Source organism: Mustelus asterias, chromosome 11 (genome assembly GCF_964213995.1).
Source record: "Mustelus asterias chromosome 11, sMusAst1.hap1.1, whole genome shotgun sequence".
Taxonomy (NCBI): Eukaryota; Metazoa; Chordata; class Chondrichthyes; order Carcharhiniformes; family Triakidae; genus Mustelus; species Mustelus asterias.
Window position 1 is genome coordinate 106,850,738 of NC_135811.1, and position 13,698 is coordinate 106,864,435.

At 38.6% G+C, this 13,698-nt stretch overlaps 1 protein-coding gene across 12 annotated transcripts in view; it reads right to left on the reverse strand.

Annotated features, from left to right (window-relative positions):
- The window catches only part of LOC144500768 (transformer-2 protein homolog alpha-like), a 28,979-nt gene extending 15,822 nt beyond the window's left edge, over nucleotides 1-13,157 (reverse strand). For 3 of the 12 annotated variants that reach the window (XM_078224192.1, XM_078224190.1, XM_078224200.1), the window contains exons 1-3: nucleotides 12,934-13,108; nucleotides 4,797-4,948; nucleotides 411-576 (exon numbers count right to left, since the gene is read on the reverse strand). In XM_078224192.1, coding sequence (XP_078080318.1) covers nucleotides 411-576; nucleotides 4,797-4,948; nucleotides 12,934-12,969 — 354 coding nt within the window. In that variant the 5' untranslated portion in view covers nucleotides 12,970-13,108. Of the gene's footprint in view, nucleotides 1-410; nucleotides 577-4,796; nucleotides 4,949-5,283; nucleotides 5,508-8,088; nucleotides 8,217-11,525; nucleotides 11,706-12,933 lie in introns of all 12 variants that reach the window. The other 9 variants (XM_078224195.1, XM_078224202.1, XM_078224191.1 and 6 more) reach the window with 7 other exon arrangements.
- Between the last annotated feature and the right edge of the window lie 541 nt (nucleotides 13,158-13,698).

The window sequence follows — 13,698 nt, forward strand, 5'->3', positions numbered from 1 at the left end:
CTTTGATTTGAAGGAAACAAAGTAGGAGGTACCAATAAAAACTATTTAGGAGCAAGTGTTATCTGGGATCACATTTTCTTCCCATCAGTCACTGGTTTCAGATGCTCAATGCTTGACAGGCAATTTTATGAATTTTACCTCTTCTGCTTTGATGGAGATCCATGGTAAGATAGTCAGGATCACAGCTGAAATTAGATGTTGAATTGCTGACCTACTTTAATACATTTTACCACAACTAGTTTTTGTACTCTACAGAATTGTGCTGCTATGGGGAAATGGTGCAGAAGCATTGGATGAAAGATCTATGTTTATTAGTGGAACGGTGAATTCCTAAAGAAAAACTTATTCTGCAATTTAAACTTTTTACACAAATGAGTCGCAAAAAACAATGGGTGACAATGTACACTGACCCTGTTGCCAATATGACGTCGTCTTCGAGATATGGGAGAGTGGCTGTTGCTTCTCCGACGCCTGTACACAGGCGAGTAAGATCGGCTCCTGTGCCTTCGCCTGTATGACCGAGAGTGTGACCTGGATCGTGAGTAGTACTTCGAGCGGCGTCGAGAAACTGATCTGCTAAACAGAACCAAATTAAATATGATTATAACTGTTCTGAACGGTGGGAACTAATTGTTTCAAAAAGACCAATAACTTCATTTTTTTCCTACAGCAGTGGCATTATTAACTGCTTTAAATAAAGACAGTAGCACAACTTAAAACATTTTCATAGGCAGCCAGTGATTGTGATTAATAGCTCTCGTCATCAAAATCAGAGCAAGACGGATGAAATTTCTACCCCCCCCCATAGCTCTCCATATAAATCAGCAAATTATGTAGCACTGAGCAAGGAATATACTAATCATAAAGAGAATTTGATTAATTATTGCAACATGTATTAACAGTGAAAAGTATTGTTCCTTGCGCACTATACAAAGCATACCGTTCATAGAGAAGTAAACGAGTGTGCAGAATGTGTTACAGTCATAGCTAGGGTGTAGAGAAGCCCATTCAAAAGTGTGACGGCAGCAGGGAAGAAGCTGTTCTTGAGTTGGTTGGTACGTGACCTCAGACTTTTGTATCTTTTTCCCGAAGGAAGAAGGTGGGAGAGAGAATGCCCGGGGTGCGTGGGGTCCTTAATTATGCTGGCTGCTTTGCCAAGGCAACGGGAAGCGTAGACAGAGTCAATGGATGGGAGGCTGGTTTGCGTGATGAATTGGGCTACATTCACAACCTTTTGTAGTGCCTTGTGGTCTTGGGCAGAGCAGGAGCCATACCAAGCTGTGATACAACCAGAAGGAATGCTTTCTATGGTGCATCTGTAAAAGTTGTAAAATCTGTAAAATGTGGAACTTGCAACCAAAGAGCAATTAAAACAATTAGTACAGGTGTACTTTAAGGGAAACTAGAAAGGAACATAGGGTTATGTTGGTAGGTGAAGTTCAAATGCAATGTTGACGTGGACTGGTTGTGTCTGCTTCTGTACCATGCTGTGAAACAGTGGTGTGAGTTGCGGTTTTAAAAAAATCATTCATGGGATGTGGGTGTTGCTGATTGGGCCAGCATTTATTGCCCATCCCCAATTGCTCTTGATCCGAGTGATTTGCCACGCCATTTCTGAGGACAGTTAAGAATCAACCATATAGCTGTGTGTCTGGAGTCACATGTAGGCCAGACCAGATAAAGATAACAGATTAAAGGACATTAATGAACCAGATGGGTTAATGATGAATGGTTTCATGGTCATCATTTTTATTGATTTCAAATATCATCTGCTGTGGTGGGATTTGCATTCTGGTCCCTTGAACATTACCTTGGGTCTCTGGATTATTAGCTCACTACACCACTGCCTCCCCATAGGCATAATAATTCAAGCACAGTCTATGCGACAGACAGTCATATTAAAAGGTTGGAGATACTGACATGGAAGGTTGAAATTCCTACAATATAAATAGCTGGAGTTAAAATGGAAACTGCTTTTGTTTATCAAGTCTCTAAATGAAAGGCTTAGAGAGGAATTATTTACAGAATCTGGCCAGGTTGAATTTTTAAAAAACTGATCACAAGCAATTTTCTTCTAACTGAGCAACTGAGTCAGAAACACCAGCAAGATTCAAGTTTGGATTTTCTGCTCCAAGTTAGCTGACCTTAGTGGGTCACTGGTAGGGCTGCAACAATTGTCTTCTGCATCTCTGCTTAGGAAGCAGAAAATTGGGCTCCTACTCCTAAACACTATCCAGGAAGCGTGCATGTCAACCGAGGGCAGCATCAGGCATGTCGATATATTCTGCTATGGGATTCTGACTTGTGGGTCACACGTAAACAATGGTTATTTGAAGATGATATATTGGAGGGATACTGGCACCTATGTAAACCAATATGGAGTCAATACCTTTGAAAGAAGTGGTGTGGGAAGGAAAACTAATTGTTGACTGAAGCATGGTCTTGAGAGGGGGAAGTATGTTTAGTAATTGATTGGAATTCTTTGAAGTGGCATGTGCTGCGGATAAAGGGAAAATGGTGGATGTACTGTAATTAGATTTCCAGATGCACTTGATAAGGGACCACATCAAAGGTTATGGTGGAAAATAAAAGCTCACAGTAAAGGAGGGTTATATATTAACATGGATAGAAGCATGCCTAGCTGACAGGAAATGGATTAGACATAAATGGGTCATTTTTTGTTTAACACAATGCAATCAGTGGTGTGCCACAGGAATCAGTGCTGTGTGACCTCAACCTTTTTACAATTTACATGACTTGGATGAAGGGACCAAAGATATGGTTGCTAAATTTGCTGATTACACAAAGATAGATAGGAAACCAAGTTGAGAAGAGCACATCAGGAAACTATAAAAGGATACAAATAGGATGTGTGAGTGGGCAAAGATCTGGCAGTGTGGAAAAATGCAAAATTGTTCATTTTGGCAAGAATAAAAAAAAAAGATTATCTAAATGGTGAGCGATTGCAGAGCTATGAGGTGCAGATGAATCTGGGTGTTCTAATGCATGAATCACAAAAAGGTTAGTATGCAGGTACAGCAAGAAATTGAGAGAGCTAATAGAATGTTATCATTTATTGCAAGGGGAGGTTATGCTTCAGTTATACAGGACATTGGAGAGACCATACCCGCAGTACTGTGTACAGTATTGGTCACTTTATTTAAGGAAGGCTGTAAATGGTTTGGAAGCAGTTCAGAGGAGGCTCGTCTGTCTATTATTGTATGAGAAAAGTTTGGGCAGGCTAGGTTTGTATCTGCTGGAGTTTGGAAAGGCAAGAGGGGACTTGATTGAAACAAACAAGATCCTGAGGTGTGTTGACAGGGTGGATGTGGAAAGGATGTTTTCTCTTGGGGTAGAATCTAGAATTAGATGGTCCCTGCTTAAAAAAAGGATCATCCATTTAAGACAGATTACGAGAATTCTTTTCTCAGAGGGTTGCAGGTCATTTGAACTCTTCCTCAAAGGGTGGGGAAGCAGAGGCTTTGAATATTTTTAAGGGCAGAGCTAGAGGTTGTTGATAAACAAGGGGGTGAAAGGTTATGAGTGGGAACATTGAGTTGAGGTTAAAATCAGATCGTCCATAATTTTTTGAATGGTGGACCAGGCTCAAGGAGCTAAATAGCCTACTCCTGCTCCTAATTCGTATGCATTCAAAATCTGCCATGAACGTGAAATCAAGAATGAACAAATGTGAATGGTCGCTTTGAAGATTTAGAATAAACAACCTCCTTTAACGAGAACAGACATGTTCAGGGGACATTTGTGACACTAAGTGGCAACTTTGACCCAAGTTTGAACTCCAACCATAGCTGTATGGCATGTGCAGATGAATCACACAAATATACAAAATTCTTAAAGGGCTTGATAGGATAGATGCTGGTAAGTTGTTTCCCTGGGCAAGGAGGCTAGAACTAGAGGTACAATCTCAGTAAGAGGTCAGCCATTTCAGACTTTTCGGAGAAATTCTCTATTTAAGAGTTGAGAGCTTTCGAAATTATCTACAAAGATGCTTAATTGTTCAGCATATTCAAGTTGGAGATCAATATTGTTGTACACGAAGGAAATTGAGAAATACAGGGAATGTGTGGGGTCGTGAAGCTAGGGCAGATGAGCTGAGCAGGCTCAAGGAGCCACATGGCCTACTCCTCCTATTTCCTAGCCTATCCATCTATGACCACAAACACTATTTTGTGGCTAAGACATTCTTTTACAGGAGAGAAAGGGAGAAAATAATTTGGGTAGGACTTATCTATATTGAACTTCATTTGATAATTGCATGCCTCTTCTGCAAGTTTATTAATGTCTTCTTGTATTCCATCATTGTTCTCTGCATTAATTACACCACTATTTTGTGTCACCCACAAATTTTGAAATTCTACTTCAATCCTGGAGGCTAAATAGTTTACGTAAATATGGTGAACAGTTGTCGTAGCACTAACTCTTGTGGAACACCACTGTCTACCTTTTGCCAATCTCAGCAACTAATTTAACTCCTACTGTTTTATTGGTTTTGTGTCAGTTTGCTATTTATTCTGCCACTTGTACTCTAACCACATATTCTGAACTTAGTCACAAGTCAATGAAGCTGTACCATATCAAAAGCCTGTTGGAAATCCAAATATATTACACAGTTAGTAATAAAAAAATAGGTTCAACATTATATCTGGATTTCTGGCAGACAGAATTAAATAACATGCAAATTCCAAGACGACTGTAAATTTCACAGATAATTTTCAGGGAGAAGTAACCATTATCCAAACTTAATATCCAAGTTCTTTTATAGTATTTTCACTCACCGTGACCTAGACCTTGATCTAGATCTGGAGAACGATGTCCGAGATCCTGAAAGATTTGATGCCCTGGACACAGAATGAGATGCAGATCGACTTCTGGACTTGGCTGGTTCAGCTGTACTCCGACTCCGTGATCTTGATGTTGATCTCCCATTCTAAAGCATCGGGACATTTCATTATCAAACAGAAGAACAGGTAAAATTCCAACTACAACCTAATCAGGCAAACATCTTATTCTCAACTGCAGCACTTAATTTCTCCTCAACCACCTCCCTAATAAAGCAAACCCCAATTAACCTAACTAGAATGTTAAATTTTCCCTAAAATAATATTTGTTCCAATTCTTTTTTTTCTATAAATCCATCTGATTATAAATTTTAGCATGCAATTTATACTACAACTGTAGCATACAGACACAAATAGACTATATACATTACTTGGCCTAGGTATCCTTTCTCCAGACACCTTCTTTTAAATTTACTTCACTTGCTTTTACTTTTTTTCTTTTCTTCATTCTTCATTTTTCAGTTTTCTCACACCGAGTATTCTTCACCTTCCAAACCACTTAATGCCTTACACCATGCATGCTCTTCTATCTGACCATTCTTCGCTCTCATTTCAGCTTCAAATTTATTTGACTGATCTGCAATACTTGTGTGTATAGTCATTATCTTGATTATCTTCCATTATTCCACCTTCTTCATGTATATTAACCTTAATGGAAAAAGAATATTCAGCATGATGAGGTATATGGGTTCAGATTAAAACTTGTAAATCTTAATTTCCCATTAAAGCTTCTCCACCCATTTTGGGATTTTGGTTTTTGAAGTGTCTATCAAGTAAGGGATAAGCAAAGGTAACTTATTTTTTAAAATATAGATCAGGGATAGTATTCAAGTTCCTTTTTGTTGGAATTGACAAAAATCAAACGCAAAGTGAACTAAGTTACTCCTTTATTAAAAACTGCAGTAAACCTTTTTTGTTTTAGTGCTTCAATTAAAAATTCAAGAAACCATTATTGATCACCCATTTTATTCCACATAGATTTTAAGATCTAACAAATGTATGAGGAACCGGCAAGTGATGATGGCAATCACTCCGTCCTTTCACTTGGCATAGGTTTAAATTCAGCATCCTGTTGATGTATTAACAGCCTCCTCCCCTCTTTTTTGCTTTAAGGGCTCTTCATGAAATTAGTTTCAACTGTCTCAAATAATTCCTACTGAGGCCAAGACCACATTTACACTACAACTATAGCACTGTTTCACTCGAGTCAAATTTGACCGTGATTCCTGTGTACGTTACAATTTCATTGTCAGTGCAAAGCAAAATACATTCTGCAACAATGCTACTGTTGTAAAATGAAAGATCTCTGCGACTACAATGAGAAAACGGTTTAATTTTCCTGCACCATCATCCCTGCCCTGATCCTAATGAACATAAAAAGAAAACCAAAGGACAGAACACAATTGAATGAATTAGCTTTTTCCTCCCATTGTATAAAATTGGGGGGAAACATGGGGCAAGGTGAGGGACTACATAGAGATTAGAATTCTTATCTCCTGTACTATCAGAATTATGTCTCAACGTCTCACCCTTCTGATGTTCATGGTTTTATTACAATCTCATAATTCATAGTATTGTTACAGCAATCCTTGGAACTCTAGGAATACGTCAGAAGTTCTCAATTGATTATAGAGTGACACCAAGTCAACCATGCAGGAGAATTGCCTTAAATAAGTCCTCAAAATTGAGTCAATAGTCAGACATTGCTAGAAAAGGTGGCCGATACTTTTCCTACCAGTGATAGAAAAAAGCTTTCTAGCCCATTGATAGTGACTCAAGAGGGAATAAAGATGCCCTTTTTGAACCCTTATTTAAAAGGCCTGAGAAGTTAGGGAGTAAATGAACAATCTGGTGTGTCTAGGTGGTGTTTTGTTTTGCAGGCCAACAAGTCTAAGAGATGATTGACACTAGAAAGAGTAAATTCTAACAAAAAATATCACCCAGATTGCCCAATAGAATGGAAATTTCTTTAGAAAAAGTTAAGGGTATGCAAGATAGCATTTTGATACCAAAGTTCAGTGTTAATTTAGTTTCAGCTCTTTGTGGTAGGTGTACAAGTTTTGTACCTTGTATACATGACATGGTAGCTGTAAAATTAGAAACTGCATTGCCAACACAGATTACAGAAGGTGAGGTTTTATGCTATGTCAGCCAGACACAAGTATATATAAAAGTTCCACTTAGACATCCAGGTTTCCAAAATCAAGATGAGATTTAAACCAACTAGTCCAGGTACAGCTGCCAACACCGATTAATTTATCCAGAAGCAGAGGATCCAGAAAGAACAGACAGCAGCTCTACAGAGCTGCAAAGTTCATCGCTCAACATCTCAAATGGCTAACACTATCTTCCAGTTGAGGCTACTATTTCATTCACATTAGCTCAATGAGGTAGTATCATTTCAGAAAACATTGCTAACCACAACATGGAAATGTTAATCTATTCACTGGGCAAGCTAGTTAATGCTGTTAACTTGCCAGTTAATCAATCAGCATAATCCTAAATGCATTTCTCCAATTTCTATCAATCTTGGGCACTGATCAACTTTATCAACAGAAAGTAGGTAATTGTACTTTACTATGACATAATCGAATAGTCTTTGCAACCTTGTTTATTTCTTCTTTGTACCCTCATGTTTATTTCAATTAAACCCATCTACTACATATTTGCATACAGGATGTTTATGTTCAAGTGCAGACTATAATTTTAAATTGAATAATCAATTGTTAGTTCATGAGTTTGCTCTGACTTCAGTAGCTAGCAAGGCAGCTGATGGGAGATCTTAGTAAAATTCAAATAATAAATCCTTTAAGACAGGTTAACTCCCAAGTGGCAAATTCTGGACTGGCCCTTGGCAAGAAATTAGGGTAAAGGTTAAAGATTTAAAGTTTATTTATTAGTCACAAGTAGGCATACATTAACACTAATGAAATTACTGTGAAAATCCCCTAGTTACCACATTCCGGCGTCTGCTTGGGTACAGAGGGAGAATTTAGCATGGCCAATGCATCTAACCAGCACATCTTTCGGACTATGGGAGGAAACTGAAGCACCCAGAGGAAACCCACAAAGACACGGGAAGGTGGTGCAGATTCCACACAGACAGTGACCCAAGCCAGGAATTGAACCCAGGTCCATGGTGCTGTGAAGCAGCAGTGCTAACCACTGTGCCACCATCCAGTGGTCCTGATGAATATTTTCGTCAATGTATCAATCCCAGCACACTCACATTAGAAAATCTGAATAACCAATGTGGGCTTCTGAAGATTGGTAATGATGCTATTTGATAGGTTATCTTCGGAATGAAAACTTTTATATTCTTTCATATGTTTCAATGGTACAGTCCAGAAGTAAAACCTAAAACAATGCGAGAGAATTAATATACATAGAAGACATTCATGAATATGAAACTGTACCAAACTGATCATCCAACATGTTAGTGATTAATTCAGCTGGTTTAATTTTTTTTGTAGTTTCACAGAAGACTCCACACTGGAGTAGTAATTTCTGTTCCCCACTACCTCCATCCCAGGTTTTTCATTTCCAACCCAATATTCAAGACATCAAAAAGTATTAGAGACAGTGACAGAAGCAGATCATTTATCACATCAGGTCTGTTCTACTAATTAAAAATGTATCCAACTGCTTTGACTTTATACTTCTTAATATCCTCGCTAGCAAATGTATCAACCTCAAATTTGCATCTACTGTTTTTTTGTGGGAAAACATTCCTCACCTCTGCCACCCTTTGCCTAAAGTAGTGCTTCCCAAGTTCTCTCAAATAGCATAGCGTTGATTTTAAGGTTACATTCACTTATCCCAGACTCTCTTCCCACCCCCACCAGAAGTAGAAAATGTTTTTCACTATCTACCCTATTAATTCCTTTCAAATCCTAAAAACTTCAATCAAGTGATCCTGTAACTTTCTATATTTCAGAGAGACTACAAGACCAATTTATGTAATCTCCCCATATAATTTAGCCCTTGGAGCTCTGGTAACATTCTGGTGAATCTGCACAGCACTCCTTACAAGCCAACATATCCCAAGGTATGGTGTAGCCCAGGCAGTCTGTCCAAGGCTTTGCAAAGGCAGCAAAATTTTCTCCCCTTTATATTTGAGCTGTTTCAATTATAAAGGCTAACATTTTATCAACCTTTTTGATTAGCTTTTGCTGGATTTTTGTATGTGACCATTACATTTTAGTGATGTGCACAACATGCTAATCTTGCTCATTCATTTTGACTAATTGTGGTAATTATTACATTTTAAATCAAATTCAAGAAAAAGGCCTAAAATCTACATGGCAAGCTAAACACTTTCCTGAAATACAACTAAAATGGTTCAGCAGATGTATCCTGCAGCTTTGATTGAATTAAAATTGATATCAGATTCTAGAATTTCAATCATCAAGTAAAATTGCACTCCTGGAAAACTAATTTTAAAACTATAATATGGATTTAATGTTGATTTAAATTTTAAAAATTATCGAAATACCATGTTATTGAAGCCATAAAGCTGGGGCGTGTTTTATCAGTTTTCAAAAAGATCACTGAGTAAAGTACCTCAAGCCTTCCTCCATGAAATGGGTTCTAATGATGGATGTCAAAATTTTAATTTCTTTACAAATGAAGGGTAATGCCAATGAGCACCCAATCCACTAGCCTAAACATTCATTCCTTCCATTACTGGCACACTCAAGATGCATTGCAGCAATTCACCAAGGTGCCTTCAACAGCCATTTCTAATCTCTATCTACCATCTAAGAACTAGGATAGCAGATACAAAGTAATCTAGGATTTAGACATACTCGCATGCAAGGAGTCAAACATGCCTCCTTTGTTATGTCCTTAATTTTATCAGGCACTTAGTCACTCCTTCATAGAAAGGAAAGATGCCTTGTCACAAATTTGCGTACAAAACACTGAAGATGGTACAAACCACACTTACTGTACCATGCACTTCCATGCAGCATGCTTAAAAAGCAATAAAGTTATTGCAGACTTAAATGAATTAAGATACGACAGTTCACTTCATGACTCAGTGGGTGTAAACACTGGCTGGGTGGTACCAAGCCAAATAGACCATGAAAGCGCTCGGTGCAAAGCTTACTGCTGCTGATATAATTAACTTCCATACCCAAAGACTAGGAAAGAGATAAACTAACTAGACCCTTCATTCAATTTCAACCAACTGAACCTTTCTGTAAAGTGCAAATGTATGGATGGGTGCCATACGAGAAGAAAAAAATGGAAACAGGAAATGCTATGGCAGTATCAGTGGATAGGGGAAATTAGTTAACATTTCACGTCATGACTTTTCATCAGAATGTGGAGATGCCGGTGTTGGACTGGGGTAAACACAGTAAGAAGTTTAACAACACCAGGTTAAAGTCCAACAGGTTTATTTGGTAGCAAAAGCCACACAAGCTTTCGGAGCTCTTAGCCCCTTCTTAATCTGAGGGGCTAACTCAGGGGAGTAAAGAAGGGGCTAAGAGCTCCGAAAGCTTGTGTGGCTTTTGCTACCAAATAAACCTGTTGGACTTTAACCTGGTGTTGTTAAACTTCTTACTGTTTTCATCAGAACCCAGGCTGGAATCAGATGTGACCTTCCTTACATTTAAATAACCATCACAAGATTGAGCACAGACAAGAAAGTATGAACTAACCTTAAGTATTGGAAGTGCTAACTTATGCCAAAGAAGAATAAAAATAGAGTTTATCCTACAGAACGTCTTCAAACACAACATTATGTAAAGGTATATGATTGAACTAATTTTCAAATTTGTTTCATAATCAGGATGCCAGAAGTTTCTCTAGTTTCCTTTGCTAATTTGTGGTTTGATTGTAAATGTTTTAACTACAGCTTTTTAAATACAACTTCTCTAGTTTTCCGAGTTGGGTCAGTTAGTACCCAAGCAATAAAGGCCAAGAGAACAACAAGTTTAACACAACATCTGTGTAGTGTTGTCATGTTAGCCAATCTCAGATTTAATCCTACAATTAGTTCCTCGGTTAGGGATCTCAGTAGTTGGTAGTTTCACATTAAGTGGAAGCGTGCAATTTCCAGCAGCAGTTACTGGGTGGCAGTCAGGAGCAGGAAGTTGACTTTTTCCTCAACCCAAAAAGCTCACAGACAAATTGCAATTACCCCACCACTGCCCAGCTAAGCTAATCTACCTCGTCAGAACTGGGTATTAGTCTTAGGATATTTCAGGTCTGTACAGTTCAGTATCACACCAAGCAGTAGATTTACCTTCATTTTCTTTTTAAAGCAGCGAACATGGCTATCAGGTAAAACATCTATTATCAACTGTCCAGAACATGGTGGTATGTGGAACTAACATGTGCAATGCAAATGAGCTTTATTATTTTTATGAATTAATATTGTGACTCAATATATTAAAAGTTCCAATCTAATATTCTTTAAAAGAATAGCATGGCAAAGTTTCAACTAGTTATGCTACAAATGTTAGGACACATGCTTCACTGCACAATTCTACACAGCTCATTACTGACATCTCACGTGTGAAAATAAATGTCCCCTCTGGCTAGAGATCTCCCACTCCACCTGACGAAGGAGCAGTGCTCCAAAAGCTAGTGGCGTTTGCTACCAAATAAACCTGTTGGACTTTAACCTGGTGTTGTTATACTTCTTACTGTGTTTACCTTATTGCACCCACCGTGTCACGTCCAATTGAGGGTGAAGAGTGATGCTAACAAAACAACTTTCAACAAACTGGACCTATGACTTATGATTTGGTTCCATTTCAATGTCAGACTCAGTACATCTTCCAAGAAAAACCAGAAAATATACTAGAAGTTCACTGACTTTTGTTACAGTAGGAGCTGCAAAATACAACACATGGAAGTTGACAACCGACTCAAATAGCCATAACTGAATTGTAATTACAAACAATTAAACAAGGATTTAGCTTCAAGACAATTTTAATCTGAACTGAAATTTAAATTCACTATCATACACGTCACTAAAGAACATAACTAAAAGGAAACAGTAAACAACAGCATTATAAACAAAAAGTGTGCAAAAATGTCAGCTAAGGCAGAGCTTGCAGCTTTAAGATCCTACTGTAATTTCTCTTTTTAGAGGCAGTTGGGGTCCAGTTCCTCATACACTAACAATCCTCCAGTATCTCACCCTCTGGCTGTGTCAACACCTACTTTATCTAGAGGTCCATCCAACCAAGCATGATCCTGCTCAAATACCGAGGCCAATTTTGGCAATGCCATGCCTAAATGAGATTAACTAACTCAATGCCAACCGAAATCAAAATCAAATCCTCTTGGTCTGAACCAGTACCAATCCTATCAAGCTGACCATCAGTAAAACAGCAATGGCACTGACCAGGTTCCCCAAGAGGGAACTATCTAACCTCAAAGCATTTTTGTTGCCCCGTTACAAACATGTCTTATCTATTTTGTGCAACATATGCACCTAAAAGTGTCACTACATAAGAGCAATTACAATTTTGAGTTGATCTGTCATGTATAAACATTTCTATTTGCATCTACTGATACGAAGCCTGCTCTGACCTGCTTGCACTGCATTCCATTGACTTGCAAAGCAGTGTTTTACAAATCAAAACTCTGGTTTCAAAATAGATTACTCCCCTGGATTGGCAATTGGTTAAAAAAAATTGGGGAAAAACTTCTCGCAAAGGAAATGGACCAAAGGTTGAATTCTTGAAAAATGAGATTTGAGACATCTTACAAAAATGGCTGACAATAATAAACCTACCGTCTGCTTTCATTTGAGGCTGGATGCAAAACATTGCAGCGGGGGGAAGGAGGGGCGGGGGAAGAGATGAGTTTATGTTTAATTTTTAGAAAAAATAAGTTTTTAAAAAAACAAAATGAAGGGAACACGTAGGAATTTTTAAAATTATATAGCTGCCTCCTTGATCATGCAAGTGAGGCAATAAGCCTACAGCTCAGCAGGGTCCTGCTTGGGGTAAAGAAGAATTATTTACACACAAGATAAAATATAAACCCTGGAATGTCACCCTCAGAGGCTGCGCTGCAAAGCCAGACTCTTCATTGCACCATTTCTACTCACCCTTTCCTCATCAGTCAAGTCTTCCGTGTCACTCATTTTAACAAAAGTAAACAAAATAAACACACACACAACACACGGAGGAATAAATAAACCAATAAAAAAAATCTTTTTTAAACAACCCGACGGAATTAAAGGCAAACTTTTACCACACAACCCTCAACTAAACCAAACAACCGACAGCTGACAAAATGGCGCCCTGACAACCGAGCTCCCTTATATAGCGCGCCTCAACCGACCCTGCTAGCGGATGCGACAGCGCGAGTAACGCTGATTGACGTGCCCACTGACCAATAAGCACTCAGATATCAGACATATCTCCGCCCATTTTGGCAAGGGGCGGGACTTGATGCGCCATCAAATTAGGTAGCGTCGGAGGGATCCCAGAATGTTCGAATGTCACTGAGCAAGAGCCAGTGTTGGTTTCAAATGAGTTTGGAGACAGAGGAAGTCTATTGGAGTAATAAGGGGTCTCCTTATGTATGAGAAGGGGAATGCTAGATACACACAGAAAGGAAGAAGGTTATTCTACTGTGATGTGAAACCATTCTTGATTGAGTAGTTTTGAATAAGAAAATAATAAATAGGAATAAGACTATTTGGTTCCTCAAGCCTGCACTGCTATTCAGGAAGACCATGGCCGATCTAGTTGTGTCCTAACTCCATCTTTCAGCCTCCCACCCAGCATATATCTTGACAATTCCCCTCAGAGTCTTAAGTGTTTCAATAAGATCCACCTCTCATTCTCCTGAATGTTCAACTGTTCCT